Here is a 15,574-nt window from a genome sequence, read left to right on the forward strand (position 1 = left end):
CCTGGTCACGTGAGGCTCAGATGGAGCCGCCTGTGTATGGCATTCATCTTCTCCCTCAGTGCGGCAAAGGTGGGACGCTCCTCGGGGCTGCCCTTCCAGCACTCCACCATAAGCACATAGACCTCTGCTGGGCAGGCGGCTGGGCGTGGCAACCGGTACCCACGACTGATTTGCTGTAGTGTCTCATGGTTGGTCATTCCTGGTAAGAGGCCAGCAAGAGGGGCCAGGCAGCAGCTGCCTTGATTCTGCCTGGGTGTCACCAAGGAGATCCTCCCAACCCAGGCCTCTACGTGACCAGTCTGTGCTTGTACTCCAGCCCCTATCCTGGTCCCTTTAGGGGTCAGTGACTCCCAGGGCAGTGTATATCTCTTCCCTCAGGGTGGACCCCAGGCTACCTCCATCAGACTAAACTTTCTCTGATGAGTCATGGTTTCCTCTCAGATGGCTCACCTTCGTAGGGACACTGGCCATAAGTGAAGACCTCATATAACAGGATGCCAAAGGACCAGACATCTGACTTTTGGGAGAAGACACGGTAATTAGCTGCCTCAGGTGCCGTCCACTTGACAGGGATCTTGGAGCCACTGCTTGGGGAGTAGACATCATCCTGGGGATGAGGGGTAATGGTGGGGAATTCAGAGTAATGCCTTCCTCTCTGCATGGGGTTAGGAGCTAGAGCCCCACTGACCTTGAGCAGCCTAGCCAGGCCGAAATCAGCTACTTTGCAGGTGAGGTCATCACCCACCAGCACGTTCCTAGCAGCCAAGTCCCGGTGGACAACACGCCGTTCCTCCAGGTAGCTCATGCCCTCAGCTACTTGGCAGGCAAACCCCAGTAGATGAGGCAGGTTCAGGGCCTTTCCCTCAGGGCCTGCAGAGAGAGAGGCCGGGTGGCAGTACTCCTGAGGGCACAGGATGATGGCTGGCAAGCATGTGCATGTGCTTCCTCTGAGCCTTGGTTCCCCCATCTCTGAGGTAGTGAGAGCAGCACCACCTACTAAGGCCTAGTAGGCAATGCATAAAATGAAAAAGGAAGTCTTGCACTCACCACAGGCCTCAGTGCAAGCTGTTTCTCCGCACCTGCCTGGACCCCCCAAGGGAGAGAGTACCCAGCCTGGACTGGGTCCAAGGCAATATATCAGAGGTTGGTGACACAAACTGCAGCCCCATCCTCAGAACCACCAGGCTTTGACTATCCTTCAGCTAAATCTAGGCCTGGCCCAGACCCTTGGCCTCAATACCTCTCCTGATCAGAGGCCCAGTAGGACCAGGTGTCTGCAACCTGGGCCACATGTATCCCTTCCAAAGGCCTAAGGATTCTTCTTTGTGGACCCAGAGCATGAACGTTATCATGAGGGTTGGCAGATGTGGCTGCTACAGGGTGATGTCAGGGAGGGTATACACTGCCCAAGTGGAGGGTACTCACTGCCCAGGTAGACCTGCAAGTTGCCCTTGCCCATGAGTTCAGTAACGATGTACACAGGTTCACCCAGGGAGCATATGGCATGCAGCCGAATCAGTCGCTCGTGCCTCAAGCTCTTCAGCGCCTCAATCTCCTTGGTGAGGTCTGCCAGTTTCATGTCAGCTGTGGAAAGAATGCTGCTCCAGGACTGTGCATGGCCACCACTGCCCCAGACTCCAGGGTCAGAGGGCAGTGCTGCCCAAGCCTGGGTGCAAGGCCTCACCTGATTTGATAACCTTCACCGCCACAGGCATAGAGCCCAGCCACAGGCCTTCCCACACCTCCCCGAAGAAGCCTTCACCCAGCTTTCTCCGAAGGACAAATTCTGAGCGTGGCCGTTCCCACTCGTCCTGAGCCAGGGGCATCTGTGGGAAGGGACACTCAGTGTGCTGCCTGAGACTCCCCTAGCAGAGTGGGCAGGAAGGCTGAGCTACTAGTTGAACCTAGACCCCTGTGAGTCTCAGGAAGAGCTCCAACACCAGGCCTCAGCCTCTCCCTCCCCAGCACACCCTTACTCCGGGCCCAGGCAGGGACAGAGGAAAGACCACAGCTGACCTCCAGGAGGCCAAGCCCAGGGCAGGAAGCTAATTGCTTTGGGGACTTATGTGGCCCCTTTACCAGAGCCGGACATCCGTCTACAAATACTCATTACAAGCCCTGGCTAGGCTGTCATTACAGAACCAGAGGAACCAGATTGCTGCCCTGGACTCAGTAATACCAGATACTGGGGGAAACAGTATCTCCTCTCTCAGCTTCTGCCCTCAGGACTTGGAGCAACCTTCCCACGCCAGCCTTGACTCCTCCTGGTGCCCTACAGAATTGAGAATCCTGTATTCCTCAGGGGTCTCCAGTCTTCCAACAGCCTCGGAGGAGATAAAACTGGTAAAGTGGCCAACTCCATCAGAGTAAAGAAGCCATTGGATACTGGATATTCTCTGACCAGGTCTAGGCCAGAGGTTTGCCAAGAAACTCTAAGACAGGGTCCTCGGTGTTCCCCAGATATGGGGAATATCTCAGGTCCACCTGGGGTATGCAGGGCTGCAACAGAGGGTTCTGTATCAGCTTCCAGTTGGTCTTGTAGTAATCGAGCAATGCATCCAGGCTGGGGAAGAACCGGCCCTCCTGCAGGTAGAGGCTGCCATCAGGTGCCATGCAGATGCGGTAGTGGCAGACTTTGGTTTGGGCCCGAACTGGAGACAGAGATGGAAAATAATGCCTTGGCTACACCTGCCTCAGATACCCATACCCCAGTGTCCCAAGTGGCTTCACTCAGATTGGCCATGGGGTCACTGAGGTGGACAATACTCTGTACAAGAGGGAACATGAGCAGCTACAGGCCACAGGACAGCTAAGGGAGCCCTGGGGACAGAGTGTTAAATAGGTACTTGTTGAATGAAATACTAAGTCCACTAGGTGGTGAATGGAGGAAGTAGGGAGAAAGAGAAAGGGAGGGAAGGAAGGAAGGAAGGAAGGAAGGAAGGAAGGAAGGAAGGAAGGGAAGAAGAGTGGGAGGGAGGGAGATAAGGAGGGAGGGAGGAAGGGAGGGAGGGAACTTGATGACTAGCATGTCTATATGAAGGGCTACCAGTAAAGGGATCAACCACTCTAAGGTCAAGAAGGTCTGGCCTGGTAGAGCTGAGCAAGATACCCCACCCAGATATGAAGTCTTGAGGGGTTGTCTGAGTACCTGACAGAGAATATCCCCTGACGCTGCTTTCGCTGGGCCGGATGAGGAAGGCCCCTGGTGCATTGGCAGGAGACAAGAGCAACTGCTGGGCCTGAGTCCTGCTGATCCCACTGAAGTACCAACTGTAAATCCAGGACACAACAGTCATCTTTCAGACCCAGCCATGTGACCCTGGCAAGGTATGAGGCCTCAGCTGTCCTGCTGTCTCTCAGGGAGAAAATGTGCCCAGAGCCTGGTCATCACCATCAGGTGACTGGAATCTCCTTCGCACTGGTATGACTGTCCACTAACCTGGGCTACTGGTTCTGTTACTCTAATATAGCACTCATGCTCTGCTCAGATTATGGATCACCAGGCCTCGCCAAAAACAAACAGCCCTGGACAAAGACCAAAACCCCAAACTTGAAAATTTGTTGAGTCCCTGTGGGGGTCCACTGGGAACCAAGGTCCCCAGGGAGCTGCCCCAGAAACACCCACAGAACTGCTAGTATGACCAGGGAAAGAACCAGGGGTGTTATCTGTATGGGCATGGCTCATCTGAGAGATTGGCTACATGGGATCTGGGGGTCCCAGAAGAAGGAGACTAAGGCAGGGTGGGCAGGATGTTAGCAGAGGCAGACAATAAAAGTTTGGGGGGGCTTACTCTAAGTACCTTGTGCCCTCTGAAGAGCCATGCCTAGGTGGGCCAGCGTCTGACAGCTAAGTCGCATCAGGTATGGCTCTATTCACTTCTTTCTTTTCTTTTCTTTTTTTAAAGACAGGATCTAGCCGGGCGGTGGTGGCACACACCTTTAATCCCAGCACTCGGGAGGCAGAGGCAGGCGGATCTCTGTGAGTTCGAGGCCAGCCTGGTCTCCAAAGTGAGTTCCAGGAAAGGCACAAAGCTACACAGAGAAACCCTGTCTCGAAAAACAAAAACAAAAACAAAAACAAAAAGACAGGATCTCATTGTATAGTCTTGGTTGGCTTGGGACTCACTATGTAGACAAGGCTGGCCTCAAAGATCCACCTGCCTTAGCCTCCAAGTGCTGGGATTAAAAACACATACCACCATGCCTAGCCACTCCCTTCCTTCTTCGGAGCCAGAAACAACCTCAGAAAGATAAAGTCACTCCCAGATCTACTCCATTGTAAGCACCTCTGGTCCCCAAGGTCCAAACCAGGTCCCATAGCTGGCTCAATTTCCTATCCAAGCTTTTCCATTTCTGAGAACTTCTAGAAACCCAGTGGGTTGAAGACCACAGCAATGCAAGTGAGCTTAGTCCTTCCGTTCCTCAGATGGAGGCAAGGTTGTAGGGGACAATCGGTGCGACTCAAGTTAGTCCACAAAAGAGCAGACGGGCCAGTCCCTCTCCTAGGGACATGTGGGAGAAGAACTGGTGTGGCCAGGGTGTGGGCCTGGGCTGGAGCAGGAGGGGTGAGCACAGCTGAGACAGAAAGATATTAGCAAATAAGGAGATAGAGGCCAAGCCTGAGAAGCAGGAGTTTGTATTGGCAGGCTGAATGGATGTGAGGGGCTGTCAAGGATACAGATGGAGCCTGGGCTGGGCAGCATGCTCAAGAAAGTCCACAAACTTGTTTCAGAAGCTGGAAGTCTAGACCCTTGAAGCTTCCTGTGTCTCTACTTATAGGATCTGTGGGCAGGAAACTGAGATCTTCTGGCAGGTGAAGAGCCCCTGGGGTGAGGTCCCTTCTCAGGACAACAAGACTGTGGAAGACCAGAAGTGTGAGTTTCTCCAACATAGCCCCAGCCTTTCCTTGAAGCCATGATGGGATACAAACCACTATGGGATATATCTGGGCTTCTGTGACAGCCTGAAGTCTGGAGGACATGCCTCAAGGGTCTCTCCCTGGATTACAGGGCCAGATGTCTGGGACTAATGACACTGTAAGTGTGGTCAGCACTTTGATCTCCAGGTCCAGGCAATCATTAGCTCTCCCACGAGCAGCCCCACCTCCAGGAACCCAGCCCTGCCTGTCATGCCAGCAGCCTTCAGGAACTGTTCACAAGTTCTGTCTCCCACACCTGGGTGCCTGAGGGACCCCTCCACCAAAACAGCTACTTGACCTAGTCTACGCTCTGCTGGGGGCCAGCAAGCAGGCATGGGGCAAGTGCCTGGATCCCTTTCTATGGCTCAATCTCTCCTACCACATAAAACCTGATGGGAGGCTGTGACTGCTGAGGGGTCCTCAGGAGGGTAGAGATGGATTTGAGCACTTCTAATGCCTGAGGTTGGTATGTGGATGACTCGGGCCAAGACCAGTTGAGTGCAAGACCAGAGACAGTTTCCTAGACAAGCTCTTGAGCTTTCAATGGATTCCTGCCATGACCCTGCTGCATCCTTGCTGGTATGCAAGAGTTGGACACCAAAACCAGCCACTCTCTGCCAGTGACTGCCCAGCCTTGTGGGCAAAGAGCAGGCTGTCCCCCCACACCCACTCACTGAAACAAATCAGGGCTATGTCTGTCTCATATTTAGACTCCGTTTGAGGTGGTTGGGTGAATATGAATAGATAAGATTGGCCCTGGCCCGGTTTGGAGTGCCTGGAAGTACTGGGGACCCTGCAGAGCCACCTGGAGGCTCAGGTGTGGCCCCCACACTTCCAAGCAGTACAACACTATATCACCTGGAAAGGCATCTCAGACCCCAGCTCCTCGCCTGGAAACAGCAACCACTCACTGCTTTCTATTACAACCTCTATATGGAGGCAAGGTCCTGAAGTGACTATGCTGAGTACCTGGTCTATCCAGCAATTGGTTCCCTGGACTTGCTCACTACTGGGTTCCCCTCAACAGTGCAGTTCTTCCTGTTTGTACTGCTATGCCACACTTGTCTGCTCAGCCCAGTGCCAGCAGGCACTCAATAAGCCCTCACTGACTGTAAGCAGGTATTTCCTACTCTCAAAACCCTGACATACTCCACTGGGCATGGCAGCCTTCAGTCCTACCTCCCAAGCCCAGATACTTACGGTTGGTCTGAGGGCGTCTCAGGGGTGGCCTTGGCAAGGTAGGTGACTGGAACCAGTCCCGTACTGGGCGGCCCAGAGAGCCTTTGGGCAAAGATGTAGTCGCCCTCCTCCTTGAGGGCGTAGAGTCTGTCTCCGCGGCTGACGCTCAGTTCCTCTGCACACCGAGCAGTGAAGTCGTAGAGCGCGCGGAAGAGTCGCGCGCGTGGGGCGGGAAAGCTGCAAGGCTCAACGGCAGCAGGCTGCTCCAGCACTGGGTTGTCGTCGAGTCCCTGGATCCGGGGGATGTCTTCCTCCGACTCACCCGCTGGCCAGATCTTATCCCAGAAAAAGGACAAGAAAGTGAGCCGCTTCCGGAAGAAGGGCTCCATGCCTAGGGGGCCTGGTTGTGGACGAAGGCGCATGGAGCCGACTTGGGTCAGTAATCTCCCTCAGTGCTGCCGCTGAGAAGGCTGAGCACTACAGCCATGCACCAAGGAGCCCACGGTACGAGGGAGAAACCAGAAAGGCTGGTGGGACAGCCAAGCTACCCCGTGCTTCCTGCCCACATCCCTATTTGGCACGGGATAGGGAAGTGACAGGTGACACAGACCCTAACCCTAACCCCGGAGGTCATTACGGAGGGCTCCTCAATCAGGCACACAGCACGTGTCAGCGGAGGGTGACATCCGGCCCAGGGCCACACAGGCTGCTCCTCCTATCCTTCCACAGCTGTGTGGTCTGGTGAGTAGGATCTCCGCTAGGGTTAAAGGCAGCTGGGCTTGAGATTCCTAGGCTAGACGGAGTTGGGCGGAGCCTATGGGAAGGGGCGGGGAGAGGAGGGCTTACTGGTACAAGCTGCCCTTTAACTCCCCACTCCCAGGTACACAGGGGCCTGCTCTGCTCTGCTAGCCTGACATGTGCAACCAGCAGCTGCCCTAGGGAGTGGGGTCTACAGAGGGAGCAGCTCATCACCAGTGGCCATATGTCCTTGAAATACTATTTGGCTTTTTAAATGTTAGCTAATTCTTTAACATTACCGCCCCACCGCCCCATTCAGGGCCGGATGGCAGTAGGTATGGGCAGCCTGTCCAACGGCCTCTGGAGCATATGCTCAACACACAGTAAGCTCTTGGCATCCTGATTCCTGTATTTTAAAATGCTGGTAGCAATCGTAGGGGGATCAGTGAGGGGCCAGGTACATAGGAGGTGTGGATAGAGTATGATTTCTGAACCACTTCATAGCCAGGAGATACTTAATAACACCGCAGAGAGGAAGAGACTTAGATATCTAGGACTTTGGCTTGGGGACATGGTCAGCATGTAAGGAAAGTGGAGAAGCCTCAGACAGGCTCTCACCTAACCCTGAATTCTCTTTCTGAAGAATGAAGCAAGCTGCCTGCCACCCAATTTTTCACCAAGTCAGGAAGTGGGGACCACGCCCCAGAAAGCTTAGTTCTTGAACATGTGCCTGTTTCAGTCTGAGGAGGAGGTCTTACCCACAGGCTCTCTGCCTCCTTGCTGGCTTCTCTCTCCCAAGCACAACACTTTAGCTCCTGAGTGGTTACTTTTAAGCTTCCATATGTAATTGCTGCAGATCCTTCCTCCACTGCTTATACTTCCAACATATCAAACAGGTTCCTTCCCCCATCTACTCTAGAGAAGCAGAGACTTTTTTCTGAAGCACCTGGGGCAATTTGCAAGTTTTGATGTACTAGAGATACCTATGAGCTCACTGGCTTTGGCCTTCCAGCATCCTAGATAGCAGAATCCCAATCCCCAGCTTGAGCAGCCAGGAAGGGACAGGAACCCTAAGGCGCAAGCTCCGTGTCATAGAGATACAGCCTGGTGGGTGTCCAGAAAAGGTAATTACAAATATAAAATTCAGGGAGTGCCAGAAGGGGCCTTGATGCTCACACCTGACTGCTGGGTATAAATGGAGATTTTCACACCTGAATCTTCAACATGAATGAGGTACCTTCCTAGTAAGAAATTAAGCTTCCTTTCTTCAGGCTATGAAGGCTCAGGGAGATCCCCTCTGCATTGATCATGGTGAGGTCAGGCTCAGGGCACTGAGTGTAGATTCCTCCTGAACACTCCCTTGCCCCTAAAATCACTGGGTCCTGGTCTCAGGGACTTAGCACATTCTATGTGTAGCTGGAGCCCAAAGACAGACTGATGGCCAAGAATAGAGGACTCTGCTCTGTCCAATGACCTGTTCTCCAGTCCTGGTCCCCAGACCTTTTATCAACTCAAGGAAATGCCGAGAGACAGGAGACTGAGAACTGTTGTCAGAAAAGCTTCAAGGTAGAGGAGTCTTCTTCCTCCTCCTATAGACGAGGAGAGTTCAGTCCCTCCCCAAGATCAGAGCAGGGAGAGAATTTGTAGGATCCAGCTCGAAAAAGAAAAAAAGAAAGACAGAAGGAAGGAAAGAAAGAAAAGAAAGAATCCCATCCATCTAGAACAGACAGAATTGTATATTCTGTGCCATTGTATGTTGCAAGCATGTAATTTGCTTTTTGGTTTTAATTTAATAGGGGCTTACAATTAAGAGACTGCCTTGAGTCCTTTGGCTGACTTTTAAACTGTGCTGAGAGTCTAAAAAGACTATGAGGATTTTTGAAGCTGTACTAAATGCATTTTGCATTATGATATGACCACAAGCCTATGGTGGTCAGGAAGTGGAATGTGGTGGTTCAAATGAGAATGGCCCCCACAGGCTCACATATTTGACAGTTGGTCCCTAGTTAGTTGGATTATTTGGGAAGGATTAGGTTTGCCTTGTAGGAGGAGGTGTATCATGGGGAGGTGGGTGGGCTCTGAGGTTTCAAAAGCCCATATCATCCCCAGTTAGCTTTCTCTGCCTCTATCTTGCAGATAAGAATGCAAACTCTCGCCGGGTGGTGGTGGTGGCGGCGGCGGCGGCGGCGGCGGCGGCGGCGGCGGCGGCGGCGGCGGCGGCGGCGGCGGCGGCGGCGGCGGCGGCGGCGGCGCACGCCTTTAATCCCAGCACTCGGGAGGCAGAGGCAGGCGGATCTCTGTGAGTTCGAGGCCAGCCTGGTCTACAAAGTGAGTTCCAGGAAAGGCGCAAAACTACACAGAGAAACCCTGTTTCGAAAAACCAAAAAAAAAAAAGAATGCAAACTCTCAGCTACTGATCCAGTACCATGCCTGTCTGCTGCCTGCTACCTGCTGCCATGCTCCCTACCATAATGATCACGGATTCACCCTCTGAAATTGTAAGTCCCAATAAACTCTTCTATAAGTTGCCTTGGTTGTGGTATCTTGTCACAGCAATAAAAAGTAAGACAAGGGATGACTTGGAGAAGGGCTGGCCCTGCTGGACTCCATGGGGTATCTCTGTAGCCACAGACCTACCCTGTGTCCTTGGTATGATCTGGTGCTTCAACTTTTCAAGAATTTGCATCTAAAAGTGGATGAAGGATAAATGGGATTGTAGGATCATCATTCTTTACAACTGCTGTGAGCCAGGTGTGATGGTGCATGCCTTTAATCCCAGAGTTTGGGAGAAAGAGGAAGGTGGATCTCTGTGAATTTGAGCCCAGCCTGGTCTACAGAGTTTTCAAACCAGTGAGGGCTACAGGGTAACACCCCATGAAAAGCAAACAAACAAAACACAGCAAAGCATGCATGTGGCTCTGCACACCTCAAAATGAAATTTTTAATAAAAAATGAGAGGCTGGAGAGATGGCTCAGAAGTTAAGAGAACTTTGTTACTATCAAAAACTGCCTGGTTCAGTTACCAGCATCTACACGGTGGATTAAAAATCATCCCTAACTCCAGTTCCAGGGAAACCAATGCCCTCTCCTAACCTCTGTGGGCACCAAGCATGCACATGGTGCACATACATACATGCAGATAAAATGTTCATATATATAATAAAATAAATCTAAAAAATTAGGAGTGAAAAAAAAGAGAGATATAGTGGGACTGAGGAGCTTTCATAAGCCCAAAACAAGCCCAACCCCCAAGAAGAACAGGATAGTGAGCCTTACCCACCTCCTTCCTGAGGAAGAGCTGGAGAGCTGGTATTCTTCCTGTGGTTTTTCATTCTCTTACCTCTCATGGACCAGTTTCCATTCTGGACCTTCAGATGGCATCCCTTTCACCAAAAAAATCTAGTTCTTGTCCCTGGGACTCCCAAAACGAGTCACCATGGCTAGCCTAGATGAGCACAGAACCAGCACCCATCACTTCACCCTCCTACAGGACCTCCAAGGCCTATGGCCAATGTAGGTTGACAGGTAGGAAAGCTACTCCCTGGCTTGTCAGATGCAACCAGGAGGGCTGGGAGTTCTGTGGAAGGACAGCCAGTGCATGGAAATGAGTCAGCCCCTTTCAGGTGTCTGAGCCCCTGAGACCCTTGCTAGGAGTAACCCCCGGCTGGCTCTTAAAGAGGAAGGAGGGATCTGGGTAGTAAATCCAGGGGTCCAGAGCCCAGTTTGGAGTATGAGGGTGACTTATACTTGGGGATTCCTTTGAGGATCCCTGGAGCTATGGAAACCCCATTTATGTAGACTAGAGGGCACAGAACATGAGCTTCCAAAGGTCTGGGAAAGCCAGCACCCTTCACCCGCAGGCTATAGCTTGGTTTGGAATGTCAAGCAGGCGCCCCTTCCCTGCACTCCATTGGCTCCTGCGGGCTTCTTGGGCCCCAGAAGCCAAAGCTGTCCCTGCTTAAAAACACCAGCTTCCTGCGATGCAGGGAACCCCACTTCAAGCCAGGCTGTTGACCCAGCCACCATAGTGACTCCTGGATGGCTGGGAGGCACGAAGCTGCTGAACAGTTTCACTAGCCCGTGGAACAGGCTAAGGTAGAGCTTGTTTCGAGTCCGTGGGGCCCTATACATAAATCGCTGCTGCCGCGTATCTGAGCTCAGCCCTTGAATCAAAGTTCCCTGCACCTGGGCTGGTGCACAGCGTCACAAGGGCCAGTGGTTCCCATGGCAACAGGTGGGCCTGAGGCAGGGGCAGCGCTGACCAGACAGACAGTGCACCCTGCGGCTCCCGCTGGGCTCCGCAGAGGAGGCGGGCGCCAGGCACTTGCAGAGGGGGCTGGGGCTCACTGAGGTGATCCGGAAGAGAAGTGGTAGGTAGATGGTTTTGGGAGGTGTGCCCAGGGGCTCTGGGTGGGTAGTCTTCACAGGGGGAATGGAATAACTTAGATGGGAAAAATAGTTTTGGAGAGTTCCACAGAACTTTCTAGCTGCAAGGAACTGTGTTGGCCCGGAGTCTTGGGGCCCTGGTCTCAGCTTGCACTCAGCCAGGAACCATTTTCTGGTGTCCCTGATACCTGTTTTAGCCCTCCTGACTCACACAAGTCACTTTGAATCAGTCTTTGGGAAGCGAAGCCAACTTTAATCAACCTTACTAGTAGGGATCTGTGTGGCGGACCTTGAGCTAGTCATCCAGTCTCTTAGTTCTGTTTCTCATTCATCCAACCTCAGTTTCCACAACCTGAAATCTCCAAGTGAAGCCACTGGCCCAGTGCCAAGGACAGCTGGCAGGACGTTGGTCCCTTCTCCAGGGAGCTCTGGCTGCTGGGCTTTGTGGCACATCAGCCTCTCCACAGACAGCCAGATTTGAGGACCAGGTATGGGGGACAAGGAGAGGAGGGCAGGCTCTGGGGTCAGTGATTCCAACTTTGGGATGAACTGGATACAATAATATACACCCCTGAAGTCTCAAGAGGGTATGATGAGAAGATGGCTTGAGCATAGGAGTTGGATGGCAGCCTGGGCAACAGAGTGAGATGCTATGTCAAAATCAAAAGCAACCACGGAGGAAGACCAACCTACCAAGCTTTAGTCTCAGACTCCCTGTCTGTGGGAAGGTAGGATGGGTCTGCTCTGTTCTTGGGCAAACAAAGCCCCTCTCCACGTGAGGATGATGTAGAGTCCTGTCTTTGGTTAGCCTTGTCCCCAAGCACTGTAGCAGTGCTGAGGTGTACCAGGTCTCTGGAGAGTATTAGGATGCAAGGGCAATTCATCAGTGCCCCAAGGGTCACCCTAAGCCTCTCCACAGCCCCATAGGCACCATCCATTATCCATGGTAGCTGAGGAACCTGAGGCTTATGACCTGTTTCACAACTGGTTAATATTCCAGAGCTTCGCTCTAGGCCACTCTGACCCTATAACCCACTCTCTCACCCTTGTTAGCTCATCGCCACAAAAGACCATTGGCCCCTTGATAGAACTTTTCTGGCCATCATCTACTTTTGTCTACTACCCAGACCACTATTCTTCCCCTCCAGGGGTCTCTGCTTAGAAGGCTGTGGTCCAGGAGAGAGCAAAGGCCGTTAAGGGGCAGAGGCTGATGTGAGACAGAAGGCCTAGGTTGGGGACAGAGCCAGTCTGATTATCACAGCTGATGCCTAGTCCTTACCCTCAGCTCCTAGACAATGAACTTCCAGGTGACAGGCCTGGCCCTGGACAAAATTAAGCTGGACAGTCCACATTCCTTCCTGGACTCAGAGGAGGTGGAGGAAGCAGAGGACCAGCAGCTGCTGGAGCCAGAGGCTTGGAGGACCTATATGGAGCGACGCAATGTGCTGCGTGAGTTTCTGACCACAGACCTGAGCCCCCAGTTGCTCAAGCGCCACCATGCCCGCATGCAGCTGCTCAAAAAGTGTTCCTACTACATTGAGATCCTCCCTAAGCACCTGGCCTTAGGTGACCAGAACCCACTGGTGCTGCCTAATACCATGTTCCAGCTCATTGACCCCTGGAAGTTTCAGCGCATGAAGAAGGTGGGCACAGCCCAGACCAAGATCCAGCTCCTGCTGCTTGGGGACCTGCTGGAGCAGCTAGACCATGGCCGAGCAGCACTGGATGCCCTGCTTGAGGCCCCTGACCCACGGCCCTTCCTGGCTGACTGGGGGCTTGTGGAGCAACAGTTGGCAGACCTGTCGGCTGTCATGGACAACTTCCTGGCCATGATGGTACCAGGGCACCTGCATGTCAAGCACCGCCTGGTATCTGACATTGGAGCCACCAAAATTCCACACATCCGGCTTATGCTAAGCACGAAGATGCCAGTTATGTTCGACCGGAAGGAGTCAGTAGCCCATCAGGACTGGGTCAGCCTGCGCTGGTTTGTTACCATCCAATCAGCAGCACCAGAGCAGTATGAGCTGCGCTTCAAGCTGCTGGAGCCTCGGACACAACAGGAGTGTACACAGTGTGGCATAGTCCCTGTGGCTGCCTGCACCTTTGATGTCCACAACCTGTTGCCCAACCGTACCTACAAGTTCACTATCAAGAGGGCAGAAAGCTACACCCTGGTGTATGAGCCCTGGCGGGACAGCCTCACCTTGCAGACCACTCCAGGACCCCCTGAAGGGCCTGTCCCCAGTCGGCTGGGCAAGCCCAGCCTGCCCTTGACCACACCTTCTGAGAGATGATTTTCTAATATTTATCCACTAATAAAGAGGAGTATACACACACCAAATTAAAGACACAACCCTACCTACTTAGGCCTTAAGACAACAGCAACCGCATAGTGTTTCCCTGATGGCCCAGCATCCCACAAACCCCAGAACCCCTGTGCCTTCTGTCTTTTCCAGGAGAGCCCCAGGCTGGACATTTCAGGACCACTGTCCACTGGAGCAGGAAGTGCTGGCTGCTAGTACCTGGCTGCCACCTCCAATAATGAGAACTGTCCCTAGGGAACTCAGCTCTCTCAACCTCAGCACCTTATACATCCCTCACCCTCACAGCCATAACCAGATTTCTTTACCTGCCTCCTAGCTTGAGATCCCTGAGGAAGATGATGTTTTGGTCCTGTCTGGACACCACTGAGGGCCATCATAGCCTTGGTGTTAGCATCCCAGACGCCTTGGAGCAGGGATGCCCAGGACCAAATGCTGTCTTACTTTTAAAATAAAGGTCTTACATTCTTTCCAAGTAAGCTGAAGTTCATGGGCACTCCAAGTGTGTGAGGGTCCCAGGAAGGAAGCCTGTCTGGGAACTTTTCTAAGACATTCAATGGTGCCTAGCTTCTAAGGTGTGACCACCCCCCAGCACTTATTCTCCTTGCTAGCCAGTTGATGGTATTCAGCCCATATAGGTGACCACACTCCTCACTGCTGTCCAGGGCACCTTGACATTAATGTCTTCCATCCAGATCAACGTGTGTGCGCACACACACAGAGGTAGATGCAGGCTTGGTGACCTTTGGGTCCAGAATGATAACACCTTGTACCCTGGGCAAAGCAGCAGAGCTGATAAAAGGAATAAGAGCTGACACAGCACACCTCTCCACCACACATACCATAGGTGATAGTCATTCTGAGACTACCAGGCCTGGCAGAAGAGGTGGTCAAAGACAGGGAATCCTCCCCCACTGGCAGAGGAGTCGTCTTCTAAGTGGGATTGGGGTGGGGAGTAATAATGATCCCCATTTCTCCCACTGGGGAAGTGCTCTGCCTATTGAGGCTCAGCCTGTGTAGCAAGCCAGGTACCTCCATTCACTGATGGACGAATGAGAATAGTCATTCTTTGTGGCATCATGTGGTCAAAGTGTCAATTGCTTATGGGTGTCTCACAGGATAGGGTCATCCTAGAGATGTAGGATGGACCCACAATGGTCTGTGTGTTATGGGTGGAGACTGGGTATTGGTCATGGTAATTCTACCAGAGAGGGGAGGCCTAGAATGAGGGCTGGCTAAGGGAAGCATATGTAGGTCTAGTAGCCTGGCATGCTGACTAACTAGGACCAGAAGACTCCTGTACCCAACTATGGCCTTGTGCCCCATTAGGTACAGAGAGATGTAACCTAGAGGTGGAGACACAGTGGAGCTACTACAAGCACTGGGTGCTGGGGAGCTGGTTCACAGAGCTCATCCCCAGCCTGTGCACTGCCTGCTAGTGTCGATGCCTTCCCAAGGCTCATTGCTTCACCTCCACCATACTTGCATCTTTATTCCTGATGGGATCTGGGTTTTCTTCTCTTCTTGAGCTCCAACAACCCACTTAAAACCATTCCTCACTGCTTCCCACCAAGTTCAAGGCCCCTTTAAGAAGCCCTCCCTGACTCTAGGTGGGGGAGATCCTTCTGCATCTAGGAATGTCTTGCTTATTTTAGTACATATCCACACCTAAACTCCACTACTTATTTATGGCTGCTCTTGAACTGCTCTTTGAGCTAGAGCAACCTCTTGCTCATCTCCAACTACAACACCCCTAGCACTCTGCCATCAGCTGCCCGCAGGATCCCAGCCAGGACATTACATCCCTGCCAAACTCAACTGCCGACGGAGGTGGATGAGGGGGCAGGTGGAGCTGGTGCCCTCTGCTGTTCCTCCCTAACTCTAGCAACAGACAGTCTATGGGGACCTCTTTTCCTCACAGTGTCTCTAGGAATTCCCACCATCTTTTCCTGGCCCTATCATTCTCGTATCAGCTGTGCTAGGATAAGCTTGTTTGGCTACAAGCCAAAGGCAAAATGAATGCAGGTCA

At 52.6% G+C, this 15,574-nt stretch overlaps 3 protein-coding genes across 4 annotated transcripts in view; 1 reads left to right on the top strand and 2 right to left on the bottom strand.

The window, feature by feature from the left end:
* Srms (src-related kinase lacking C-terminal regulatory tyrosine and N-terminal myristylation sites) overlaps positions 1–15,574 on the bottom strand; it is a 16,220-nt gene continuing 646 nt past the window's right edge. Inside the window, exons 1-8 of one of the 2 annotated variants that reach the window (XM_052723454.1) lie at positions 6,119–7,099; positions 3,149–3,270; positions 2,485–2,651; positions 1,685–1,826; positions 1,426–1,584; positions 689–870; positions 451–607; positions 1–199 (exon numbers count right to left, since the gene is read on the bottom strand). In XM_052723454.1, the coding sequence (XP_052579414.1) occupies positions 6–199; positions 451–607; positions 689–870; positions 1,426–1,584; positions 1,685–1,826; positions 2,485–2,651; positions 3,149–3,270; positions 6,119–6,519 (1,524 nt within the window). In that variant the 5' untranslated portion in view covers positions 6,520–7,099 and the 3' untranslated portion in view covers positions 1–5. Of the gene's footprint in view, positions 200–450; positions 871–1,425; positions 1,585–1,684; positions 1,827–2,484; positions 2,652–3,148; positions 3,271–6,118; positions 7,100–15,574 lie in introns of those variants that run through there. The other variant, XM_052723453.1, reaches the window with a different exon arrangement.
* Positions 6,327–15,574, bottom strand: part of Helz2 (helicase with zinc finger 2) — a 24,025-nt gene continuing 14,777 nt past the window's right edge. The window contains exon 20 of the mRNA XM_052723452.1: positions 6,327–6,432. The gene's annotated coding sequence lies outside the window, so the exon portion shown is untranslated. The remainder of the gene's footprint in view (positions 6,433–15,574) is intronic.
* Fndc11 (fibronectin type III domain containing 11) lies at positions 12,517–13,518 on the top strand. The gene has a single exon (XM_052723457.1). It carries the CDS (start codon positions 12,517–12,519, stop codon positions 13,516–13,518), a length of 1,002 nt encoding a protein of 333 aa, XP_052579417.1.

This window comes from Peromyscus californicus, unplaced genomic scaffold (genome assembly GCF_007827085.1).
Source record: "Peromyscus californicus insignis strain IS unplaced genomic scaffold, ASM782708v3 Scaffold_7__1_contigs__length_154581171, whole genome shotgun sequence".
In the NCBI taxonomy this organism is placed as follows: Eukaryota; Metazoa; Chordata; class Mammalia; order Rodentia; family Cricetidae; genus Peromyscus; species Peromyscus californicus.

Bases quoted from the DNA above. Each gene is read 5' to 3' on its own strand.
- Fndc11 (XM_052723457.1), top strand. From the start codon at position 12,517: ATGAACTTCCAGGTGACAGGCCTGGCCCTGGACAAAATTAAGCTGGAC.